The 25,319-nt window shown below is 38.8% G+C and overlaps 1 protein-coding gene across 1 annotated transcript in view; it reads right to left on the reverse strand.

Moving 5' to 3' along the window:
- Positions 1 to 25,319, reverse strand: part of LOC104276613 (mannosyl-oligosaccharide 1,2-alpha-mannosidase IB-like) — a gene marked incomplete at its 5' end in the record, with an annotated part of 68,946 nt that overhangs the window by 22,513 nt on the left and 21,114 nt on the right. Inside the window, one exon of the mRNA XM_009872995.1 lies at positions 16,562 to 16,817. Within this exon, the coding sequence (XP_009871297.1) occupies positions 16,562 to 16,817 (256 nt within the window). The remainder of the gene's footprint in view (positions 1 to 16,561; positions 16,818 to 25,319) is intronic.

A 25,319-nucleotide genomic window follows, 5' to 3' on the forward strand; every position in this document is an offset into this window, starting at 1 on the left:
TTAAATATTATTTACCTAAAATGATCAAAGCAAGCAATAGGAAGAAATTGGATACCGAAAGACACTACCCGAGACAGAACAAGTTTTGAAACAGTTTTGTTCATAACAACAGCCATGCAGCTGTATCCACAACTTTATACATACTTTTTACATATATTTTATACATACTTATAATACATACTTATACATACTTATATATGTATATTTTTATATATGTATAATTTATATACATATTCTACACATACTTATACACTACACATACTTTTTACATATATTTTTATACTGCATCCTAAAAATTCTACCAAAATTTTCTTAATATAAACAAAAACCCCAGGAAAAGTGTATAGAACTTAAAGCATGATCTCAACAAGCTTGAGAAATGCTTTCTAAAAGGACCAACTATGTAATGTAACCAACAGACCAATATTAACCCTTTAAGAAACCGATTATATCAGGGCAAGAAAAAAGTTTTCCCTATGATTCACAAGACTGCAGCTTTCTTCTTTTAATCAGAGAGTCACTGTACTCAGAGAAAACAGGAAGGAACAAGGAGATGCTGGCTAAGAAGTGAGGTGCAGCCAGTTGCCTTAGTGGCACTACCTCACATAGAAGCAGGCTCTCTTCCCTTACCGAGTCCAGGATTTAGTGGAAGTCAGTGTCTCATAATCCTCAATATTTCAGACTGCATCTAAACTTCCTCTTGAGACAGGCAAAACAAAGCCCCTGTCTCCCTACAATAATCAAGTGATCCCTGTCTGACCTACAGAGCTGTAATTCCTTCAAACGCAAAGTCCCTCCACATTCCCCATGGCTCAGTTAACTCATGCCCAGACAATAAATCTGAACTGCAAAGGTTTATGCTCAGGCCTAGAAACTGGGCAGCAGGCCTTTCTTAAAACTGACATGGACCTAAGGCACCTGTGTGTCCCTCTCAAGTTGCCCAAGGTCCTACTCCTACTGCTTGTCATTCAAAGTCATCCCACGTGTTGCTTTTTGCTATTCCTACTGAAAAGCTTGCAACACCTGATTAGGCAATAACACTGTATCGTTTCTTTAAGTGTCATGAACCTGTAATGTCAGAAAAAGAGGATGCAAATGTTACACTAAAAGAAGAGAGAAAAAGTGTTCACAAATCCATTACTGCTCACAAAGCACTTACCAAATTGACCAATTAATAGCTATTAGAATCTCAAGATGACTCAGGTAAAGTGATTCCCTCTTGATAGGTAAGAAAACCACAGCACAAACAAATGCAATAAAAGCCTGACTGCAAGCAGTATACAAGTCCCTCAACCTATAGATATCTAAAATTTATACAAAACTGTTCATTGACTTAAGATCATAGAATCAAGAATCACAGCACCGCTCAGGTGGAAAGGGACCTCAGGCCGTCTCTAGTTCAGCCTCCCGCCCACAGTAGGATCAGAGATGGAGCTACTTAAGGCTTGCTCCAGGCAGAATGGGACAGTCAAGGCCTCCATGAAGTGTCCTGCTCTAAGTCACAGCTTGCCAGTCCACCTCTAAGTCCTAAATACACTACGTGGGAAAATACAGACCTATAGTTTTAGAAGGCCCAAAGGGATGAAACTAAAGAGTTATTGACCAGCGAGCTCTGTCCGAGTTTGGTAACAGATGCATATGGAAACAACAAGGTGACCATGACATGGCAGTTCTAACCTGCTTCCACATAAGGGAAACAGGGCTTCCAAGACCTTTGAATGCATCAAATAAATACTTCATGAAGGAGAATCAAATGACTGTTGACATTTTAGCTTTGTAGAAATCTCAAAGTGTAGGCAAATACCAATACAGATCAAAACCACCTAAATCCAGAAGAAGAATGACAACTTGTTTTCTCACAGCTGATGGTTAATTGTGGAATATTTTTCTGTCCCAATTTCCTGTGCTTCTAGGGGGAAAGTAGAGATTTGGCTCCACACTATTTAGTTCTAAGGAAACGTAATACAATTAAGGAAATTAAATGGCTAAAACACAAAACATCACGTATATCCACGAGTGTGTGATAAAATTTATCGTAAGATAAAATTTCATTAAGAAAAGGACTCGGTTTCACCAGATTCATGAATTAATGCAGAAGTAACTTAAGAATACACTACTGAGATCAGAAACTCTGTCAAACACAAGAGACTAAGACACAGTTGACTGCATCTTCTAAGGTTCTAAGATAGGAAATAATATTTTGAGGAGACTAGGGTACTTTGATAAACACAAACACATCTGTCCTGTCCTCTCTATCGAGTGTGCAAAGAATATGCTGTTATAACTCCCTGAGAATCTTCTGAATTTATTACACTTACTAGGTCAACTGACTTTTTTTCCATATAAATACTGAACATTACTTCAGCACACACCTCATTACTCTCCTACACCCCCAAGTGAGCAGATTTCACGATAGCATGTTAGCAGATAGTTGCACATTACATGCAAGTGAGAAGCCCCACAGCTCTTGTATACAGTGTTAAGTTTTGTAAGGATGATACACCAAGAGATCGTACAACAACATGGAGATTTCTGTTACTTGCCAGAGCTGGTAGCGTGATATGACATAGATATAATACCTATACTACTGGGATGAGTTGTGCACACAGAACCTTTTGAGAGACAGGAGAAGACAGATGCCTCTGCTAGCTAAAACATTCAGAGAACACCACTTTGTCTCAGGAAATACAAGCAAAATGAACTCCTGATCTGAAAACCAAGGTCATCTCTATGGTTATGCCAGATAGCAATGGCACAGTGAAAGCTGAAAATACCAAAGAATAGCTGCAGGTATAGATAGACTTTCTTTGAAAAACTTGTCTTTAAGAGGAAAGGGAAGTCTCAGACTCTGACTGAAACATCAGCACTAGTGATAATAGTAAAAACGTAAAAATATTTGGAAAAAAAAAAAACACACAACCAAACACCCCCAACCCTTAAAGAACTCATGACAGAGGCATCTTAAGATCAGCAGAGTGAAAATAACAAGCCGGTCCAATAACAAGCACGCATCAATAATTGAGGAAGAGGCAAGGTGTAGATTTCCATACCTGAAATTTCCACACCTGATAGTTTGTCAAAGTAAGTGCTTGGAGCTTGACAGAATATTACATAAAGATGCTGCAATCTGTCCAGCAAAACAAATACTTTTAGCAATAGACTTCTTACTGACACTACGAATGCCTGACTTTGCTTCTGAAGGCAAATCACTCATAAGGCATAGGTCCATCAAATACCAGTTTATTACAGGATGCACCATATACAACAGATAGCAAAATGCTGTTGTGTGTACAGCTTGATAATTCAGCAAAAAGATGAATTTGGAATCTGCTGGAAGACTGCTAGAATGCCAAGAAGCAGGGCACAAACAGAAATGCTTTTCTGGGTGCACCATTATCTGATGCATCTGCAGACTTTAGAACATGTTGATGAGATCTGATCCTCTGTAGTCACTTGGAAATCAGATTTTTATAAAGACAGAGTGATAATGATGTCTTTTGACAAAATTATAACTGTAGCAGCAAAAGAAGGTTACAGTGATGGAGAAGAGACTTTTCTAAGGAAGTTCTATCACTACAGCAGCATGTTAAAAACAGTAATTTAAACCACACGTTGGTTCAAAACCTCTTTTCCACTTCTCAGAAAAGGGCAGACACCTAGCAAACAGAAAATAAGAGTCCTGAGAAATAGGTAAAATAAACAATTTACTGACAAACTGCAGTATTTAGAGGTTGTGCCTGGAAATTAGAAACCTATCCTCTTCTTGCCATTCCATCAAGAATGTGCACAATAGAAACAGCATACAGGTTCTGCTTTCAAAGGAACATATTCCGGTTAAGGGTACAATTTCAAGAGATTTATACAAACCATGTTCAAATTCTGTTTTAAAATTAACCAAGGACTTGCTAGACAAGATTACTGCTCAATTGGCAAATTAAAAATTAATAACCACTTTCCTACAGCCTGCAGAGAATACATTTTGGAGGTTAAATTAAAGAATGATCTTTTCCTTGTATAGATACTCAGATTTTTGAAGAAAACTCATACAGACTATTTTAATCTTCTGGGAGCTACAAATCTCTACCTAAATAAAAATTATTTCAGGCATCAGTCTATGCCTCATGCATTTCTGAATATTGCCACTGAAAGAGTCTGTTTGGAATATGTTCAGCACACACAGAGAGAGTTGGCTTTTCTTTTACTGAAGAATCTGGTAACAAATCCATTACTAAAACAGAACTCAAATGTTTATCAAATGTATGCAAAATCAGAAGCTTGTCCCTTTTTGCTGGCATGAAATACTTGAAGTCTAAGATGTCTGAGGGATCTAAAGGGAAAATACTTCAGACTGATGAGAACTGGAACAGTACATACAAAGAGCATAAACTTGAGAGAGCTTACAGCACTGAACTGACTGCTCAAATTTTTACAAGAAAGCCAATTGCTTTCCCCCCTCCAAGATGATGAATTGCTATTTTTGACCTTGTGTATCCTTGTGGTTTCAAGAGAAACCAGTATTCATGAGTTTGACTGGTCTTGTGCTGTTCAGAAAACTGGAACCTCCCAGATTGTCTTTGTAAACCAGCAGGACAGCACATCAGCCAGCAGAAAAGCAGATCCTCTCTTCCAGTCTTGCCTTTTCAGGCCTCAGTCAAATCATCTTCATCAGCTGATCCCTGCAGCTCTGCCGGTTTTACTGCATCCCTTTTGAAGCTGAGAGACTAGAACTACATGAAGCACGCAAGATGCAGAACCACCTTAGTTCCATGTGCCACGTAAGAACCTTGACTGTTTTGTTGTTCTTTCCTAAAATACTGAATATTTGCTATTTTCTGCTATTGAGCAGACAGTGACATTTCCAAGGAACTACTACAAACTCTAATTCTCCAATGGTAATAAGTCACTTCACACCTTTTCATATTAAGCGTGAAGCCAAAATTTCTCCCCTTCCTGCCCGCAAATGCATCATTTAACATTTAACAGAGAAATAAGAGCGAAGAAAAATCAGTCTCATAAGATTTTTCTGCACTTCTTAAGCCTGGCCTCAGTTTTCTACTCCAAATCTCCATGTTGGCAGCAGAGTTGATCATACCACTATCCATTCATTTTCAAACTCCAAATAATTTATTTCCATAATTTAAAATATAGCTCCCTAGCACATACCCCCTGCGGCCTCCAGCACCATTTAGTCGTGCTCTTCATCTCTTGTCTTCTAACCAAATTTCTCCAGGCAGAGACATAATCCCTCCACGGCTGCTTAGTTCAGCAGCTGTCAGTGATAAACCCTGCCAGACATATTTTCAAAAATTATGTGTATAACCATATCTCCCTTTTTCACACACTTGACGACTCTTTCAGGGATCTTCCACAGCTTTCTGCATCATGACATCATTAAAAGTATGCCAGGGAATCTTACCTATGTGTGCTCAACAACTCTATTCCCTGTTCTAGTTTCTGTTAACTTGCAGTTCATTCATCAGGCATGGGGGTCTGCAGTTCTTTGATCTCCCCTTGAATATCTTTCAAAAACTGAGGTCTTGTAGCCACCTTCTCATCCTCTGGTAATGCAGCAGAAAATAAGAATAGATGCCACCAATGCAAATCAAGAATCCAAATATCAGAGCACACTAAATCAGAGTAAACCATTGGAGGCTTCAGGTATTACACAGTTGTATGCAGATGTTCTATGGCATAATGGAACACATCATGAGAGGCTACTCATCAACTACGGATAGTTCACATTGTGTGTCAATGACATCACCAATATCAATAATTCCAAGATGTGACATCGCCAGGAAAACTACACTAATGAACACACTGGCATACATTCTATGGAGTTGCTTTGGGAGTAATAAGGGAATAAATGAAATACAAAATTAAAAAAACAAAACAAAACAAAACAAAACCAAAACCCAAGGATCCTCAGATACCACAGAGCCTTTTGATTTATGCATTTCCGAAGATGGAGGTTCTGTTCATTTTTAATTTGCTGACTATATCAAGAAAGTGAAATATTTCCTTGTTCTCTTGCATGCTTTTTATTTTGCATTTATGAATTTTAAATACTGCATGTGCTAGTTCATTGTTGAAAGATAAGTTCTTCTCACAATGGTCTGGAAAAAATATATCTTTAATTATTAAGACCTTCCTGAATTTTTAACATGCTTCCAATAATGCACAAGTGCTGGAGAATTCTGTAATTGCTACAACTTGAGTAAATTGATTCATATTTCAAATATCCTCAAAACCAAGTTTGCATTCCTCATCTGTAGCACATTTTAAGTTGCCAACCAAAGCAACCTACCCAGATGTGCAGCCAAAACACTGCACCATCCATGCTAAGAGCTTTAGTTTCCTCTTTCTGTTCAAGCAAATTAAATATACCAAGCTCAAAGCTTCTCATAGGTATAAATCAAAGACTTACAAACGTAAACCAAGTTCTTTATAGAATTGCTCCAACATGCTGGGACACAACTTTGTGCAGGGCCATTCCTAACTTGTCTGTACAGGTCAAGGTGCTAACTGCACAATTTTCATGCTAATATATCCATTGAAAATTAGCTTACCAACAGGCTTGATCAAAAAGAGTCCATGCTTACTTTAAACTTATTTTACTCAGTAAAAATAAGATAAGCATTAACAAGGGCAGTGAAATTAATTTAAAGCCAACTTAGCTATTCTCAACATTCTGAATTACATTTGAAAAAATCGAAGACACAGAGAATGAAAATAGTGTGGATATAAAATAACTTTGTGTGTATACATACGTATCAATACAAACATTTTTATATACACAAACATAAAATGTATGAATATATTTTATACAAACACACACACATTGCAGAGACGGTTACCTTAAATAGTGAAAAAGATAAGTCATAATACTTATTGTGCTTCATTTTTATTAGTATCAAAATCAGAAGCAGGGAGCTACAAAACACAATGCAAAACCCTTAATCCAATAGATACATTAATAAAAACTGATGTCCTAACCAACCAGAAGTCCAAGTATGTTTGGTAAAGAAAATAGAGTGTCAGCAATAATGAAATTGTTCTAATCTGGTTTTAGATGCTGAAAAAAGTCCCCAGTCACAGAAGGCAGCCTGTTTGGCTAGATCAGAAACATTGCAATTACAAAAAAAATTAAGAAAATTATATTAGCCATGGAAGTTATATGAATAGTAACTATGGAAAGAGTAGTTAATGCAGCATGATTAAGTATTTCTTTGTTCTGCACAGCTCTTTTCTCAATAAGCTCACAAAATAGAACTCAGGTAAAAGGACACTTACTATTTTTAACCTGATTTCTTAAGAGAGTAAGACTTATGCAACCTTGCTGTCTGTACATCTGCTATTTGCCGCATACATTTGCAGTAGCCTTTGAATCCATTCTCTCATTTCAAACCTGTGAGAGGAACCTCCACTTTTTTTTGGGGGGAGGGGGGAATAATAATAATAAAAAAATGTAATTGTGACTCGACAATGTAGACAGAAAAAATTAGTAGACTAGGCAATGTAGACAGAAAAATTAGTACGCCAACTGAGAGGAAGGCAGTTATTATCCAACCCTTTATTCATTCAGAGGGGTATTATTTAGTGTGCATGTATCTCTAAGCCAAGCACAGAACATGGTGCAATTTATGCAGTCAAACAGGAAGGTAAGAGTGCACTCACAGGAACAAGTGGCTGAGGAGCAGAGGGTGGTGGTAATGGGATGTAGGTCAAAAAATCCGTCGGAAACCATTAGTTTAGCTGCTTATGAAACAGCCTGCTACTTCCCAATGTTATTAGCAGCCTCCTGAACATCACCCAGAGATCATGATGAAAATACATTTTAATCACTTGTCTTCTTGGCACATTTATAAAAGTATTTCCAAAATTTCCTCCACTAGTACTAAATTATTTAGCTTTCTACCTCCTCTCCTTCTAAGAGGCAACATATTAGAAGTCACATTTTTAATAAAGAGAATAGACTGAAGGTTTTGCTGAAGGCCACAGTCAGTTTACTGGCTAAAAGAAAAGTCAGAACACCCCCAGCTTCCCAGTCGGGACCTCGTTCCTCACTTGTGCAAAGTCCCCAAACTTCACAGCAACTCATTCTGCAGGTGTCAGAAGTAGCAAGCTGTCTTTAACTGTGGCCCCTATGCTCCCTAGACGCCTGTTTCACAACTTCTGCTTAAGCTTCTTTCTCCACTTTTTCATTTTAACCAGAAAGCCATGACAAGCCGAAAGAGAACCAAAATTCTGCTGTGCTGAAAACAGCTTATCAGAGAGCAGTAAGATATCTCCTTGCCATCTCATCTTGTTAAACACAACAGCTTTTAACCTGCACAAGAAGCAAGCATGCTACAGCCAGCAGCTTCAGTCACTTCACAACTCTAGCTTGTGTGAACACCACACTGCCCTTGAGTACAAAATAAGCAGCAGAACAATAGCTCCAGAGAAGTCACATTTTCTATCTCTGAAACCTAAAATATAAAAAACCTTTCACTCAAGTTTACTGCACACTGATGGGCTTAGCCAACAAACATCATCCTATCCCAGAATGACTGAGGTTGGACAGAACCTCTGAAGATCATCTAGTCCAATCTCCCTGCTCAAGCACGGTAACCTGAAGCAGGCTGCCCAGGTCCATGTCCAGTTATCTTACGTCTCTCTCCGAGGAGGGGGAGCCTCCACAACCTGTATGGGCAACCAGCTCCAGTACTTGGTGACCCTCACAGTAAACTAGGGTTCTGATGTTCAGATGTGTTTCAGTTTGTGCCCGTTGTCTCTCGTTCTCTTCACAACCTCCCTTCAGGTATTTATATACATTGGTAAGATCCCCTTGAGCTATCTCTTGTCTAGGACAAACAGTCCCAGCTCTCTCAACCTTTCCCAAGATGAGAGATGCTCCAGTTCCTTAACCATCTTTGTGGCCCTGTGCTGGAATCTCTCCAGTATGTCCATGTTGCTCTTGTACTAGGGAGTCCAGAACTGGATAAAGCATTCCTAGTGTAGCCTCACCAGTGCTGAGAAGGAGGAGAGGGACCACTTCCTCAACCACCTGGAAATATTTTGTCTAATGCAGCCCAGAACACAATTAGCCTTCTTTGTCTCAAGGGCACACTGATGGTTCATGTTCAGCTTGGTACTCATCAGGACTCGCAAGTCCTTTTCTACAAAGCTGCTTTCCACATGGTTGACCTCCAGCATACATTGTGTTCCCTCCACAGGTGCACGACTTTGAACTCGCTCTCATTGAACTCCACGAGGTTCCTGCCAGCCAGTTTCTCAAGCCTGAGGTCCCTCTGGGTGGCAGCACAATACTCTGGTGTATCAATGTCTCCTCCCAGTTTTGTCATCAGAAAACTTGCTGAGGGTATATTCTGTCCATTCACCTAGATCATTAATGAATATGTTGAACAGGATCGGATCCAGTATTGACCCTTGGAGTACATCTCTAGTTATGGGTCTCCAAAAATACTTCCAAATAACTGATCACCACCCTCTGGGCCCAGCCATTCAGCCAGTTTTCAACCCACTACACTGTCTGCTTAACCAGCTCATACTCCATTAGCTTCTCTGTGAGGATTTTATGGGAGATAGCACCAAAAAGCTTTACCATAGTCTACGTAGACAATATCCACTGCTCACGTCATCTACTGAACCAGTTGTTTCATCATACAAGCTTATCAGGTAAGTCGACCATGACTTCACCTTTCTCAATCCATGCTGGCTACTCCCAATCACCTTCTTGTTGTTCACAAGCCTGGGGAATAGCTTCCAGGATTAGTTGTTCTACTACCTTCACAGGAATTGATGCAAGGCTGACTGACCTGAAGTCTCCTGGGTCTACCTTCTTGAAGACAGGAATGACATTTCCTTTCCTCAAGTCTTTGGGCACTTCTTCCATCCACCACAATCATTCGAAGATTATCAAGAGGTTTTGCAAAAACATCAGTCAGTTCCCTCGGCACTCCTAGGTACATATCAAAATGGCCCCTACACTTACAGATCTACAGTTTGCTTTAAGTATTCATTCACTTTGCTTAAGTATTCCTTTACTTGATCCTCTTCCACTAAGTGTACATCTCTCTCGCTCCAGGCTTTCTCAGTGATTACCAGGGCCTGGAATTCCTGAGGACCAGTCTTACCAGTCCAGACTGACGCAAAGAAAGAATGACAGCTTCTTCCATGTCCTCTGTCACTAGATCCCTTGCCTCATTCAGCAGCAGGTTCACATATTCTTTAACCTTCCTTTTAGTACCTGTGTACTCATAGAAGCCCTTCATGTCGCTTTTGACATCCCTTGCCAGATTCAATTGCAGTAGGACTTTAGCTTTCCTAACCCCATCTCTGCAAGCTCAGACAGTATCTCTCTATTCCTCCCATGTTTACTTCCCTCTTTCTACCTTCTTGATATTTTCTTTCTGTGTTTGAGTTTGGGAAGAGCTCTTGACATTTTCACCTGACTTCCTGCTCATTGGGATGGACCACTCAAGCTCAGTGCCAGTGATCCTTCAATACTAACCAGCTTTCTTGGGCCCCTCTTCCCTCCAGGGTGTTTTATCCCAACGGACTTTACCAAGGAGATTTTTCAAGAAGCTAAGTCTGCTCTCCTGAAGTTAAGGGTTATGAGCTTGCTTCTGCCCTTCTCCCTCCTTTCAGGATCCTAAACTCCATTATCTCATTGTCACTACAGTCAAGTCTGCCCTTGAACTGCACATCCTCAACAAACCTATTTTGGAATGAGGTTTACCAGAGCACCTCTCCTCATTGGCTATACTACCATTTGGCAGGGTAAGTTGTCATCAATGCACTCCAGAAAACTCTTGAATTGTTTATGCCCTGCTGTGTTGTGCCTCCAGCAGATACCAAGTTGGTTCAAGTCCCCCATAAAGACCAGAATCTGCAATCATGACGATGCTCCAATCCGTCTGTAGAGCATCTTGTTATTCCTGGTCAGGTGACCTACAACAGGCACACTCTGCAATGCCACCCATCTGCTCCAATCTGCTCTCCAAACCTTGCCCATAACCTCTCTGTTGGCTCATCATCCGTCCTCAGGCAGAGCTCCAGGCACTCCAGCAGCTCTCACACATACCAAGCAACTTCACCCCCTTGTCTTCCTGATCCTGTTCTTAAAGAGTCTTTATCTCTCCACTGAAACACTTCAGTTGTATACATCATCCCACCAGATGCATCTCCGCATCTCCCAACAATATCACAGCCCTGCCACTGCACACAGGTCTGAGCCATCATGTCTAGTTCCCGTGCCACACATGTTATTGTATGTGCGCTTCAGGGAGGTACCTTGAAATGCTGATTTCCCAGAAACAGTTTTGGAGGTTTCTCCGTAATGGTGTCTTGTCAACATTTCCTTGCTTATATGCAAATGCTAGAGGTAACCCTGCTTAGACTTGGGTATTTGATTTTGTGATCCCTTTCTGTCACGTCATCGCAGGCCCCTTGCTCATTCACTGTCAGTCACTCCCTCCCCCATCGTTCCTAGCTCAAAGCCCACCTTACAAAGTCAGCCATCCTGCTGGCAAACAAGGCCACCTTGCTGAGGAGGATCCCTTCTCTCCCAGGCAATACCCTGCAAACAGGGCCCCAGGGTTGTAGAACCCAAAACCATGTGGCCAGCACTGGCTCCACAAGCAGCTATTGATGTGCACTGCCAGTATCACCCTCCTCACACCCTTCCCCTCACAGGCAGGACCAAGGGGACCATCTCCCAGGCCCCCAGGTCCTAGGCAATTGCTCCCAGAGTCCTGTGCAGCACACAGGAAAAACAGTACCTGATTGTACATGTAAGTCAGTATGTGTTGCATTATGTAAAACTTACATGTCCATAACTCCAACATTTCTCAGGGAAAACACCTATGAACAAGAACTCGAACCAAGCATTTCAATGTTTAGCACAAGATTATGTAGAATATTCGGCATGGGATTAGCACCATTACTGGGTGAAACACACTATTTTAACAAGTATCTGGAATGAACGTTGGCAGAAAGATAATCTATGAAATCTTAGTCTGAAATGAAAGGAAACCTGAATCCTAAGTGAATAGAATTATAAAATTTTCCTTATTTGACTGGATAAAATTTAACTTCTCAAGGAAACTAAACTCAAAAAAGGGCACTACATAATAACTACACTTAAAGTGCAGAAACAAAAATATTGTCAACACCATTTAAAGGACGTAAGGGAAATTTGCCAAGAATTCCAAGCGCTCATGCAATTTATACCTGATCTAACTTGGAAAGGAAGACAATGACTTCCAAAAGATGAGGGGGTTTTTCTTAATTTCATTGCATCAACCACAATAAAAAGACACATCTCTTTGGAAAATTATAGAGTTACATCCACCCTCTTATAAAAACATTTTCTCATCTTTTACTTAGTATGAAAAAAATCACTTGGATATTAATAGAAAACTACAGTGTAGCAGGAAGAATAATTTTCATATGCATTTATTCTTAAAATACCAGATAATTAAAAGCCCTGACATTTTTTATAAGACAGAAACGGAAGCTAATATCCTAGATAAGTGCTACAAAGCACATACACTAGGTAGAAAGTCTTTACTTGTCAAAACTGTCCCTGTGCATCTAAAATAATCAGCCAACTCACAGAATCACAGAATCATTCAGGTTGGAAAAGACCCTTGGGAACATTGAATCCAACCACTAACCCTACTCTACAAAGCTCACCCCTAAACCATCTCACCCAACACCGCATCTAAACGACTTTTAAACACCTCCAGGGATGGTGACTCAACCACCTCCCTGGGCAGCCTGTTCCAATGTCTGACTACTCCTCCTGTGAACACTTTTTTCCTCATGTCCAGTCTAAACCTACCCTGTTGCAGTTTGAATCTATTCCCTCTTGTTCTACTGCTAATTACCTGTGAGAGGAGACCAGCACCAGCCTCTCTACAATGTCTTTTCAGGTAGCTGTAGAGAGTGATGAGGTCTCCCCTCAGCCTCCTCTTCTTCAATCTAAGCAGGCCCAGCTCCTTCAGTCGCTCTTCATAAATGGTCCTTACTGAAGTAACTGCATTAACAGCTTGTTGGAAGAATATAGACAAATTATACAATTCTGTGAGTTACAACTGAGAATACAATGTAACACTAAACACAGGTATCAGATCCAAAAGACACATAAAAACAAAACCCAGAGACGCAGATTCTGTTCCTGGCTTATACCATGACCTTTAGAAGCCTCCCTCCCTGTGCTCAGTAAATACTCCTATTATATAAAGCTTTTAAATGCTTTAATAAAGCTCTTTTAAGAGCACTACACTTTTTTTTTTTACTTAAATATGCACTTTAAAAAAAATCAAAATAGGTACTTGAAAAATATTTTAGTACTGCAAAACCACTTTTAATACAAAGACCTGTTAAAAAAAAAAAAAAAAGACTTTACCAAGTTGTTCTTTGGAACAAAGAAGTAGTAATACATTTTCTGTAAAAATTATAAAAACTCGATTCCTCTTTGAAAACTTTCCAGCTTCTCCCAACCATAAAGGCCTAGATCCCCAACTGCCAGCCCGATACTACAGTTTTTCTCTACTTCATACTAGGAGAAATAGGCTGTATAAATTCATTAATTTTGTAAATTAATGTCTAAAGCTGTTCTGTGAGAGTGAAGTTCCTCAAAATGGGTCAGTACACTTCAGTACAAACTCAGGCCTGAGCCAAATGCATTCTCAGGACCACCTGGAATTATGAAGCCAGATATGCAGCCTCCAAGGAGCCAAGAGCTTCCCTGTGCTGTTTTTTCAGTCTCAGTCCAAACAACCATAGCATTTCTGACATGCAAGTCATTAAATACGCTAGGTGTAGGCTTACATTAGAGATCCTGCCTCCTGGAACTTGTGGGTTGTTTGTTTGGGTTTTTTTTTTGCTGAGTCTCTATCTCATCTACAAAGACTATTTGTATTAGTCTACACTGGTTACAAAAAACAGAAAGAAGATCTCTGCGATGATCACAGCATATTTCAAAACGTACTATGCATCTCTGGAATCACTGCAGACTTCTTCAATACATGTGATGCTGTCAAAAACAGGTTTCAGGCAAAATATTATTCACTTGACACTGTTGATATATGTTTTATCTCAGTCACGTTATATTCATTGCAACACAGCACATGCCAAAATCCAGAAGCAGACCCAGAGGTCAAACACAAATGACAATGTACCAGCAATGGGTTCCTTCAGCACTATCTCCTGTCCATTCTCACCCGGGGACCTTCTACTTGTGTATTCTACACCTTCACACACCTAGCAATAGAATTAATAATCTGCTGCCCTGCATCAAAGAATTTAAAAATTCTGGAGATCGCCTGGCAGCTATAGTACTAACAAAACTGACTCAATGAAGAAAATTCACACAACAAAGAAGTCTCAGTCATGCCAGTACGATCCTGGACTGTTCAAGCACAGTGGCCACATTATAGACGACTGCTCAGTAAAAAGGTATGATTATCATAACTGAGGTACTTATCCACGTGCTACATAGTCCCCTAAAATCTTCGGTCTGGCTATGAAAAGCTACACTTCATAAACCACAACAGGAGCCATAAACAAGTTATGCAATAAAAGAAAAAAAAAAAACGAACAGTTTGTCAATGTGACTAACACATAGGCTGATTACCAAAAAAAGGGAGTAAGCCTTTCCCAGCAAGAGATTTGTAGCAATTGCAGCGAAGGATCACCAGAGCTACTACCTCGTGATCCTTAATCACAAACTACACCGGATTCCTTACTCACAAATTGGTATACTTTCAGGTTTAGATCAGCAAGAATTGTCCAAACTTTACTACCTATTCATGTTTCAAAAAAATTGCCATTCTTTATTAACTTTTATTCACTTTGCCATTCTTTATTGACTTTTCACATCCTCTCAGTCTACATGTTGATCAAAAAAACTCAGAAATACAAATACCAATTTTCAGCACTCCTTCCAATTCGAGGCTTGATCTACAGGAACTTTAGTTGAGTATTTCTTCCAGCTAGTTCTTCACTGTTAGCTGTACTCAGAACTTTCACATTACTTGGTTAACTCAATTTTATTCTACCTATTAAATCCATCAACTCAAAGATATTTGAATACAGTAATCTGTAGCTCAGGTTACAAAGCGTTGATGACTACTTGACCATAACATTCATCCATCATCTTCACCCTAGAGAAGACATTTTGAGAAGGAACAGTCTTTGTAGATTCTCACTGAAAATGTTTGAGGACACAGTTTTGAAAAGCAGTAGAGCCTCTTGAAAGTGCAGCTCAGTGCTGCCTTTTAATAAACAGCCCTAACCAAACAAGGTCAAGGGAGTCTAATATTCCACAAACAACTTCTCAACCAAAAGTGCTTCTGCAGCAGTCACTAACAGAATAAGCACACCTTCCAGGAATGGATTTCGTACTTGACAGATTCAAATAATGCCACAGCTCCATGCTGTATGACTTGGGTACTGTAAGCAGTTGTTTATTCTTTGGTGAGAGTGGATTTCATCTAGTCAGCATTAACATTCAAAGTAAATTTCAGCTTGGGTAACCTACCTGCAGCATGGCACATGCTCCAGCTGCAATTCTTCCGTATTACAAGGGCAGGTGTGTGACTGACTTATTTCTGTTTGCTTTTATGAGATAAAGTCAGATTACAATTCAAAAGAAAATTTAGCTGATGCAGCTACTAAGTGCTGTGGTCCTGGATGTTCTTTAGTTACAGAGCCTGTGCTTATCTTCCTCTGAACTACTCTTGCTTGCTAACTTGATTTTTAGGCATAAAACTAATTAGACCACAGGAAAGGAAAAGGGAGGAAAAAGGGCGGGAAAAGGAGGCTATACAATGTTTCTGCTATACCAGTCAGAAACACAGGCGCCAAAAAATGCCTAGTGACCATAATAGGAAATTGGCCTTGCAAGGGCAAAAGAGCACAGAGAATCTCACAGGCAACCATGAATGAAAAGGATAAGACCAAAATCAACATAAACTGCCACAGAACCAAAAGTCTAAACCAACATTTTAGTTTGAATGTTTTCCAGGTAAATGAGGCAATCTGTTTAAATAAACTGCTGGGTTTTAGATCCATTTAAAACCTATTTTGAAAAGCGTGCAATAATTTGGTAATTTGCAAATTTTAGCAGTAGGTCATTTTTTTTCCCCCATCTTTCAGTCTACTTTTTAAACATTTAAAAATATCTTGTGACGCACTAACATACCCCATTCTTTGAATGGAAGTTGACAAAGTCAGGCTCTGCTCTAAAGATGCGCTTGTTGCTGTTCCACGTGTTAATGACAAACTCACTTTGAACCCGTATCACTGAGGAAATTCTTAAAATCATGTTTTTATCGAGTGAAATACTAACACTGCTATACCAGGAAAAGACATGCAATGCTGATGTTCATTAATACCTGATGTGTACTTTTAGATTATTGTTTATCAGGAAGATTTGTAGCTCTGTTTTTCTTCTCTTTTTAATTTAAAAAAAAAACCACAGCAACCAAACACCATATAAAGTAACTGCTATCAAATACCAAAATGGGAAGGACATCACCATAACCTTTACCTCTTTAACTTTGTTCCTCTTCTCTCTGATATCCGGGTCTGCTGGTTCTCCACTGTTTATCCCTATCAGATTTGGTAAAGGAACATGGGGCAGTGGCTTGCTGTCTTTCTTTTTCAACTCTTGCACTACTTTGTTCTTTTCAGTTTGAATCTCAGCTTGAATCTCATCCCGCGATTTCTTCAATTTCTCCTTAGCCTCTTCCAGAGCCTTTTCATGATCTGCTCGGATCTTATTTCTCAGACGTTCCTCTTCTTCTCTAGAGACACAAATGCTAGTCAGCATCTCATTACTAAAAATGCATTGATTATAAACAAACTGTAACTTCAAAACAGAAGCCACATCCCAAGTTAGCTTACTCTAAGTAATTCTAATGATTCGTACAAGTTTAGTGAATTATGGTAGTACGCAATCCTACACTACTTTTGCCATGAACCCCAAAATAAAAGCAGCATGCACATTAGCAACGCTGTTGTAAAAGAAAATATCATAGAGGTTTTCAAGATTACATCTCATCACCTTTGCTTGTCTCCTAAAGAATTTAGAGGAAAAGCTTACATCCTGTATTTCAACTACAGGATGTGTGGCAGAGGCATATCTAGCAAACATTCAATTCAAAAAATGCAAACAAAAAAACCCACAAACAGAAGGGCTTTTCCTCACCTTCAGCACAATAAATACATCATACACAACCTGTCGAATCCTTTTATTAAGAGTGAGGTGTGAGCTGCAAGAGCTCCAAACCCTGCCACAGCCTCTTCTGTCTGAATTCAGAACTCATGGTACAGTTCACAAACCTCAGAAGTTAAACATAGAGTTAATTAAAGCCATTTAGGAACAGAAGAGCTTTTAGCAAAACATGGACTTCGAAATTCACTGTCAAAAAAAACCATCTTAGTTCTAAGCAATCTTCCATCATGATCTTCAATGATCAGTACAAGTTTTGAGATTCACACACAAAATCAAGCGTGCCGTTTAAAAGCCTGGGTTAAAAAAGAAGTTATTCTAACAGACAAAACTGGTCCATTCCAGTCTTAAAATATTTCAAGGCATCAGATACACATCAGAGTCTCAATATAACACAAACTTTCCAAGACTCTTTGAAATACAGAATTGCTCAATGACTAATGTAAGTGAAAATAGTTGCAGATATTTAAATCAAGCACTAGTTACAAAAAAAAAAGACCCACAAAAAACACATCCACACTCCCTCCCTGTTTCCTCCCCCAGGCTTTCCTCACAGAGCATCAAGGAGAAGACAGCAGATAACAGAAAGGAAAGAAGGCAGGCAGAAAACTCTGTAAGAAATATCAAGCTTAGCCTAGATGTTTTTAGGAGGAACCAAGTTGCTTTACCTTTATTGCATGTTTTTTCGAGTATACTGAAAATGTAACAGTGAAAAGGAGCAACTCCATTTGATATGTGAGATTAGAATAAAAGAGTTTGGTTGGAGGGGACCTACACCAACCATCTAGCCCAACTGCAATTCAAAGCCAATCCAAAGTTTTACAGAAGAAAATAAACACAAGATTGACAACTGTTAACCAAACATTGAAAAACAGGAACGTATCTACATATCTGAGTCGGAGTATTCTTCCTACAAAGGTTATTAAAATTATTTGATAAAGTCTATGATAAACCAACAACATTTCCAGGGATTTAACAAATTTTAAGTAACTACCTACAGTGCTGTGTTGGAATATTTGGGGACATGTACAGACCTTACCAAGCTCTGCAAATATAATAGAACTGGTTTTATTAATCTCACAGATAAAGATCATGTCACATCTATTATACAGCACTGCTTCACCTTTATGAAAAAAAAGGTCAAAGAATAAAGTTAATAACAAATAACTTGCAGAGTTATGATACAATGGCATCAGAGAAATCCCACCAGACTGGTCCATTTTGTGCAGGGTTTATGACTATTACAGTCCTCTGCCTAAGGAGAGCTGATTTTAAGTCAAAATGCAATAAATCAAGCTTTTAGTTTCAAAAATTTACAGTTCAATTCCCCACTGCACTAGCCCTGAATGCTACCTCATAAACATCCAGTATATTTTTAAATTAAAATTTATACATCTCTTTACTAGCTTCTAGCTTAGGCTCAAAAGCTCAAACAGAGCCCCATTTTTTAGGCACACACTTTATTCTCAATTTGACAAGCTATGACATCACTTTATGTCATCCAGAAAATAACTTCCCAATTTACAGGCCTATGTGCATAGCATGCAGGGGTAAAACTATGGTGGTGTAACATAAATGCACTCAGCAAAATGTACTGTTACACAGAGTATTTTATTAGCCCTTACATTGACATTAGGTTTGCATTTAAAAAAATTATAGCAGTTTTATTACTTTTCAATATTTCAGTACCAGATACACAATGCAATGTTTTAGCAGATGCACTGAAAGGCATTCAAACAAGTTCTTCGGCTGCTTTTCTCAATACAGCCCACATCACATCCATATTTCTCCAAAACAATAAAAAATTAAGGACTAAGTTCCTCACTTTAAATTCAAGCTCATTAACATTGTTGAACAGTAACAGTTCTTCTCCTCCTCAAAGCAAAGAAACAACTTTCAAAGTGGCAAAAGACAAGTCTAAAGAGAGAAAATACAAGGATGGCACCCACCATGACTGCAAAAGTTACTAGCATTCTATCGTGGCAGCAAAGTGCTCCATTCAGTAACAAAAGCAGCTGAAAATTTCTAGCAACTGCAAGTTTTAAAACCATAAATCTGTAGCCTGGAAATCTTCTCCAAGACAAGCAGAGAGCTCTGTGTAAGATGCAGCTAGAGAGAATGAGAATGAAGTTGCCAGAACGAGACATCATTCCCCACTGTCACGTTCTCACCAAGAGACAGCACGCCCTACAGGAGCCAAAGCCATGGCTTACAGAAAACAAAAAAAATAGGAGGTGCCACTGAACATTTCAGAATCAAAATACTTTAGTGTGGGGACAATGTATGTTGGAGGTATGTTTCTCATCTTCACAAGGCAAGTGACAGCCTTTACCTTCTGGCCAGGTCTACTCACATTTTGTTAACAGATACTGAAACTCTTTTTGTAAAGGATCACTATCTGAAAGATCTGGATCCATCAACGACAAATCTAATTTTTCAGAAAAACAGAATAACCGTGTATCTCAGACAAAGTACATCCACTTTAACCTAATTTGAAGAGTGTGAATAAAGCATAACAAGTGTGCTTTATTCATAAATAGAACGATGTTTGGTAAAACGCATGGTTAACATGCAACAATTCCTCTGTGTGAGAAAGACTAATGGTGTTTGAATAGTTATAGTGAATGTGACTCACTAAAATGAGTCCCTGGTGATATGCTCTGCGCCATTTTCATGATTTTGCACCATCAAGATCAGGTGCCAGGAAAACTTTGACTTTTCCTTTAAATTTTCAGTCCCAGGTGCTGCATACAATAGCAATAATAAAAGCTTCATCATTTTGCCAACTTCATCTATCTCTAGATCCAAAGCATGTGAAACAGCCACAAACTGAAAAGCAAGTTTTGAACTCACGTCTGTTTACACTGCAGGAACCACTATATAAACATAGAAAAGCTGTTGATTTCTACAGCACTATCATCCAATTAGAGTCATTAAGGAGGCCTGAATGACAGTCTACTTCTCTTCAGTCACTCAGCAGAATACCTAAGTGTTTGAGAAAAACACACAGAGACTCAATAGAGATGAAATATTCCAGCACTAACTGTATGATCAGCTCCATGTCTTTCAGGAAATGACATTCTGAGTCAAACGTAAGAAAATAGTAAGATGAAAAGAAAGGTCAACAGGTATTTGAGGGAGTTTACAGGAGACAGAACAAGAGCTTTGTTGACAGACAGATATTCTCTATGCAATTACCAATGATGGACAGCATGAGCTACAAGAAATGTCATATTTTACATTCCAGCTGAAGACATATTTTACCAAATATATTCAAGTATATGACCCTAACGGAAGGAAAATCACATCCCTAGGTACCAATGCCACGTGTTTCTTCTGAGCTCTTAAGCAGTAAGAACTAAGTGAAAATGCACAATAAAGTTAAGAGAATGAGAAGTGGAAAGGTGTGAGCAGCTGACGCCCCCCCAAGTCACAACCAAACACCAACAAGCTCCCCATCCTGCACAAGTCATCAGCTCTTTAATACATGTAAATAACACTACATTCAAACAGAGGTAAAGAGACCTCAGACAGAATCAATCTAAAAACATAAGATTAGAAAGAATCTCGGCATAAACACATATACCTAAATGTGTTAATTTCCCTATCCAGCTACCCACCTTCTCACACCACTTCTAGGTAACATAAGACATCTCTTCAAATAGAGTATTTTGAGTAAAACCCTACCTAACCACCTCAATAGCTTATCGTGGAGTCTCAAGATCTCTGCCTTCAAGTATCATGAAACTACAGTAGTAGCTACTTTAAAACAAGCAAGGATCTGTGATAAGACTATTTTTTGCCAGCAAGGACCATAAATAGACCTAATTACTAGAATCTGAAACAAGAAACAGGTGCAAGTTTCTTCAACAATCACTGTAATTAACTGTTGCAGCTGCTTATGCAGGAACACTGTACACTCACAAAGCCTCCATGACCCATCTCAATGCCATTCAGAGAAGACCACAAATTACAATGCCTGATCACCAAATCACCAACTGAAACTTAATGTGCTTAAATTACCACGCAGGAGCAAGCTTTCTGAACTTAACAGTCACTAAAGCTTTATTGGCCAAGACAATGACTTTTAAGATATGTCTCTCCTATCCGCTGTAATACAACAGGCTCTTTAGAAACTTAATTGCAAAAAAAAAAACCAAACATGCTTTCAAATTTCTTCTTAAGATTCAAGATCAAAAACGTAAATTAAAACTAGAATGGAGTCAAGAAAAGAACACTGGCCACCAGCAACTCTTCTCTCGCACTAAAAAGCGGAGCACCGGGCCACTATAGCAAAATGACAATCCGTTTATTAGCATTTGGATTTTCAGCAGAGAGAGACAAGAACTGTGAAAGCACATAGATGTTCGCAAAAGTCCGTCATCCAGAAACAAACCTCTGTGTGGAAATTCTGAGCTTTCACCCTTTAGTCAAGTTTACTCTTCAACTAGAAGCTACTTACAGAGACACAGTGAAACAAAATGATAGGCACTTATTTAAAAGAAAAATAAAATCTGTGAGAATCAGTACCTAAAAAACATTTCACAAGTACAAAAGTCGCCTTCCCTCCAAGTTTGCAGCATACATTAACGTCCACACGTTACAACCCCATCATGTTCTCCTAATGAATGGAGATACACATTCATGACACACAAGCACACTGAAAATATAGATATACATATATATATACATATATATACACACACACACACACTGTCCCTTACTGCCTGGAAAATTAACCCAAATTGCAGATTCCATGAGTAGGTTTTTTGGACAAAGGTGACCATAGAATTTGTTTCTAGTAGAAGCGGTTAGAGCTCCATGACATGAGTATTGCTCCTCAAGCACAAGTAATATGATGAGAGTCCTTAAATAAATCCTCTTGTCCCTCTCTATCCAGTTTCACAAGTTTTTCCTCTTGCTGTCACACTTCCTCTTTATTTTTTTTCACATTTCTATTCCTTGCCTTCCTCTACTGTTATCTGTACCAACTTAAGCTCCACTAGCTCGCTTCCTTGGTCTTCTACAAAGGCCTGGCTACCACCCTGACCACCAGTTCTCCTCACTTTCATCACTCAACCTCTTTGGACCATGCTAAGGAGAGGAGAGAAGTAACTCATTAACGCAGCAAGTCTCTTGCAATCCTAAATAACCCCTCTAAAATTCAGTGTAGAACTCATCCCAGCAAAACTTCTTTCCACTTCTGTGCAATAAGTGACGTCCCCAAGTAATCTCTTTTTGCAGACAAGTCTTAGACAAAGAATCCGGGCCTTCAGCCATCTTCGTCATTCCTCCCAAAAATTCTCATCTCTGACAGAAGTTCACAGATCCTGTTTCAGATCTGCTTTCTTGTCTACACCAAAACCTCAGTCTCTGAAATTTCTTGATAGATAGCTGGATGTTACCCTCAAGAAAAATGAACTGTAACTTTACTTTTAATTTTCCTCCTACATCTTCTGTTCAACAGTGGAAACTTCTCCATTGCCCAAATTGCCAGTGTATGGTCACTCTTTATACACCTAAATTCTTCTGCTTATCTTCCATGTATTTTAAATACAGTCTTTTTTAAACCACAGTTAGAAGTCCTCAGAACTTGATCTTGTTCTGTTCATCCAGCAGTTCTGTTAGGAAGACAACACCCTTATCCATTTGCATCCTTACACTTCTTTTCTGTTATTTTTTTTCCCCACAAAAAGTGTGATTCATTACATGCACTTTTCTAGGCACAACAGAAGGAGAACGCAGCCACTCCTAAATGTCCGATACATTAAATTCACAAATTTCCATGATGGTCATTAAAGGCCACTACTGCTTGTTACTCCTGTATCTGTCTACACCCAATTGTTTTCCTTTGTAATTTAGGCAGGGCCTCTGGAAGCAGCTCTGGAATGAGGACAATCAAAACCCTCAGGGAATATATTCAGGGAGAATTTCAAAAACACAGAGTAAACGAGCACACAGAACCTGCAGAAGGGAGCAGAGAGTTGAAGCACATCCCCTACACACAAAAAGCAAGCTCTCTGCAAAACTGAAAGCCAACAAATTCCTTAGTATTGCTAGGTATCTTTTATAATATTTTGGAACATAGTCAGAATCTTCAGAAATCATCATAAGGTCATACACACAATTACATATTTCATTAATAAAGTGCATTAACATAAGGTATCTTGTTTTCTTTCACAGCAATAATAAAAAGTACAAAACTACCTGCCAGTTAAGAACAAAACAATACAGATTCCACTATCAAATGAAGAATATGTAGTATAACTTTTGAAGGAAAACAAAAAAAAATAAAACAGGCAGGCAATGGGTCATCCTTTGGGAATCATTTGCTTATGAATGTTACCATGAAAAGATTTGGGAAAATTTACCTTGAGATTCTGTCAAGTGCTGTGACCATTAAAAGTAATCTGTTCCTCACCTCTGTCTACAGTGGCCATGTAATCCCAAGCATCAACTCACAAAAGAAGGAGGGTGCCAAGCTCAAGTCAGTGGCTTTCTTGGGAGCTGAAAGCACTCTCATAGCTGGGACAGTCAGCTCAAGTTTTACTAGTGATGGATGGTAGATGTTTTCCAGAAACACTCCAACAGCTGTGTTTGTATTAGCAGCCAGGCATTTGTCAACACTAAGAAGGGTCACAACGCTCAAGCATTTTAAGCTTACATGAAGCTTCTTAGTTTTGTAGTTACAGTCAGCTGAAATAGATTTTCAGAAGAATCAGATCAGCTATTTGAGGGAGAAATACAACACTTTTAAAAAAAACTACAACAGCACCGAATGTAACTTTTATTAGTGAGGAGCAAATAAAAATATAAATTACATAGAATCACAGAATGGCCTAAGCTGGAAGGGACCTTAGAGATCATTTTAATCCAGCCTCCCTGCCGCCAGGGACGTCACCTCTCGACTAGATCAGGCAACACATGGGGACCGAACGGGAATCGCACCCACGACCTTAGCATTGTTAGAGCCACACTCAACTGACTGAGCTAATCGGACCCCTAAGCTTTACTTAAATTTTCAACTACATATAAGCAAACTCATTCAGTTTTTAGTGTCTTAATATCAGTCAGGTACAAAACCACATTGTTAGGAAAAAAAACAATGACAAAAACTCTATGTCGCTGAACTTTATGCAACTCTATCCAACATATCTCATTTAGATCCTTTCCTCTTGTACAATACAAAAGAGAATATAATTACATTTGCCCAAACGCACTAACACATAACCAAAAGTAAGCATTATTTCAGAACTTTTGCTGATTAAAGAAATTTCATTTAACAGCTGCAGCTAATTACATCTGTACGGAATATTAAGACTCTGCAGAACAAGGTCTTAAATCTGATCGTCAAAGCACTTACAACACTAATATAGAAGAAAAAAATATTTTTTAGGAATTAATCTTACTTCTAAAGAAGGACACCGAAAAGTTTTCAAAATTACTAAAAGTTTACAAAATTTAGGATCTCTTTGGTTTTTACCAAGAAACCTGAATAAGAAGAATGTTGCTACCAGCCCCCTGTAAAAGAATTTTAAATAGCTTCCCATGTCCCACCACTAAACTGTCTGGAGCATCATATCTTCCTTTCCAATTAACATCTCAATGAGACAGGGTTTTTTATTTTTATTTTTTTAAAAATGCTAAAGAAGGAAGAATTTTACAAGAAGGAGGACTGAAATATATATATGACTATAGGAATGCAAAAAAGCAATCATTATTGAACAGGATTGCTGAGTAGAATAAAAAGAAATGAGCAAGACAATGAGAACAATCATCTGGAAATGTTCACTTGCAAAGACAGTGACTTAACATAAGTCTCTCCTTTCTGCTGCAACACAATAAGCTCTGGAACATCTGGAAATGGAAAGTTTATTTTGATGTGGTATTTGAACAGCACCAAAAACTAGTAGGATAACTTTAATTCAAAACTGCAGAAGCCTACTACAGTGAATAATGTCAAACCACAGAACTCCCTACTATAAACCACTCTAGATTGCTGGAAACACTACTGTTGTACAAGCTTAGAAATACAGAGCAATATGCTTGCAACCTACCTGCCACAGTCAAGTCT

This window comes from Apaloderma vittatum, unplaced genomic scaffold (genome assembly GCF_000703405.1).
Source record: "Apaloderma vittatum isolate BGI_N311 unplaced genomic scaffold, ASM70340v1 scaffold8337, whole genome shotgun sequence".
Lineage (NCBI taxonomy): Eukaryota > Metazoa > Chordata > Aves > Trogoniformes > Trogonidae > Apaloderma > Apaloderma vittatum.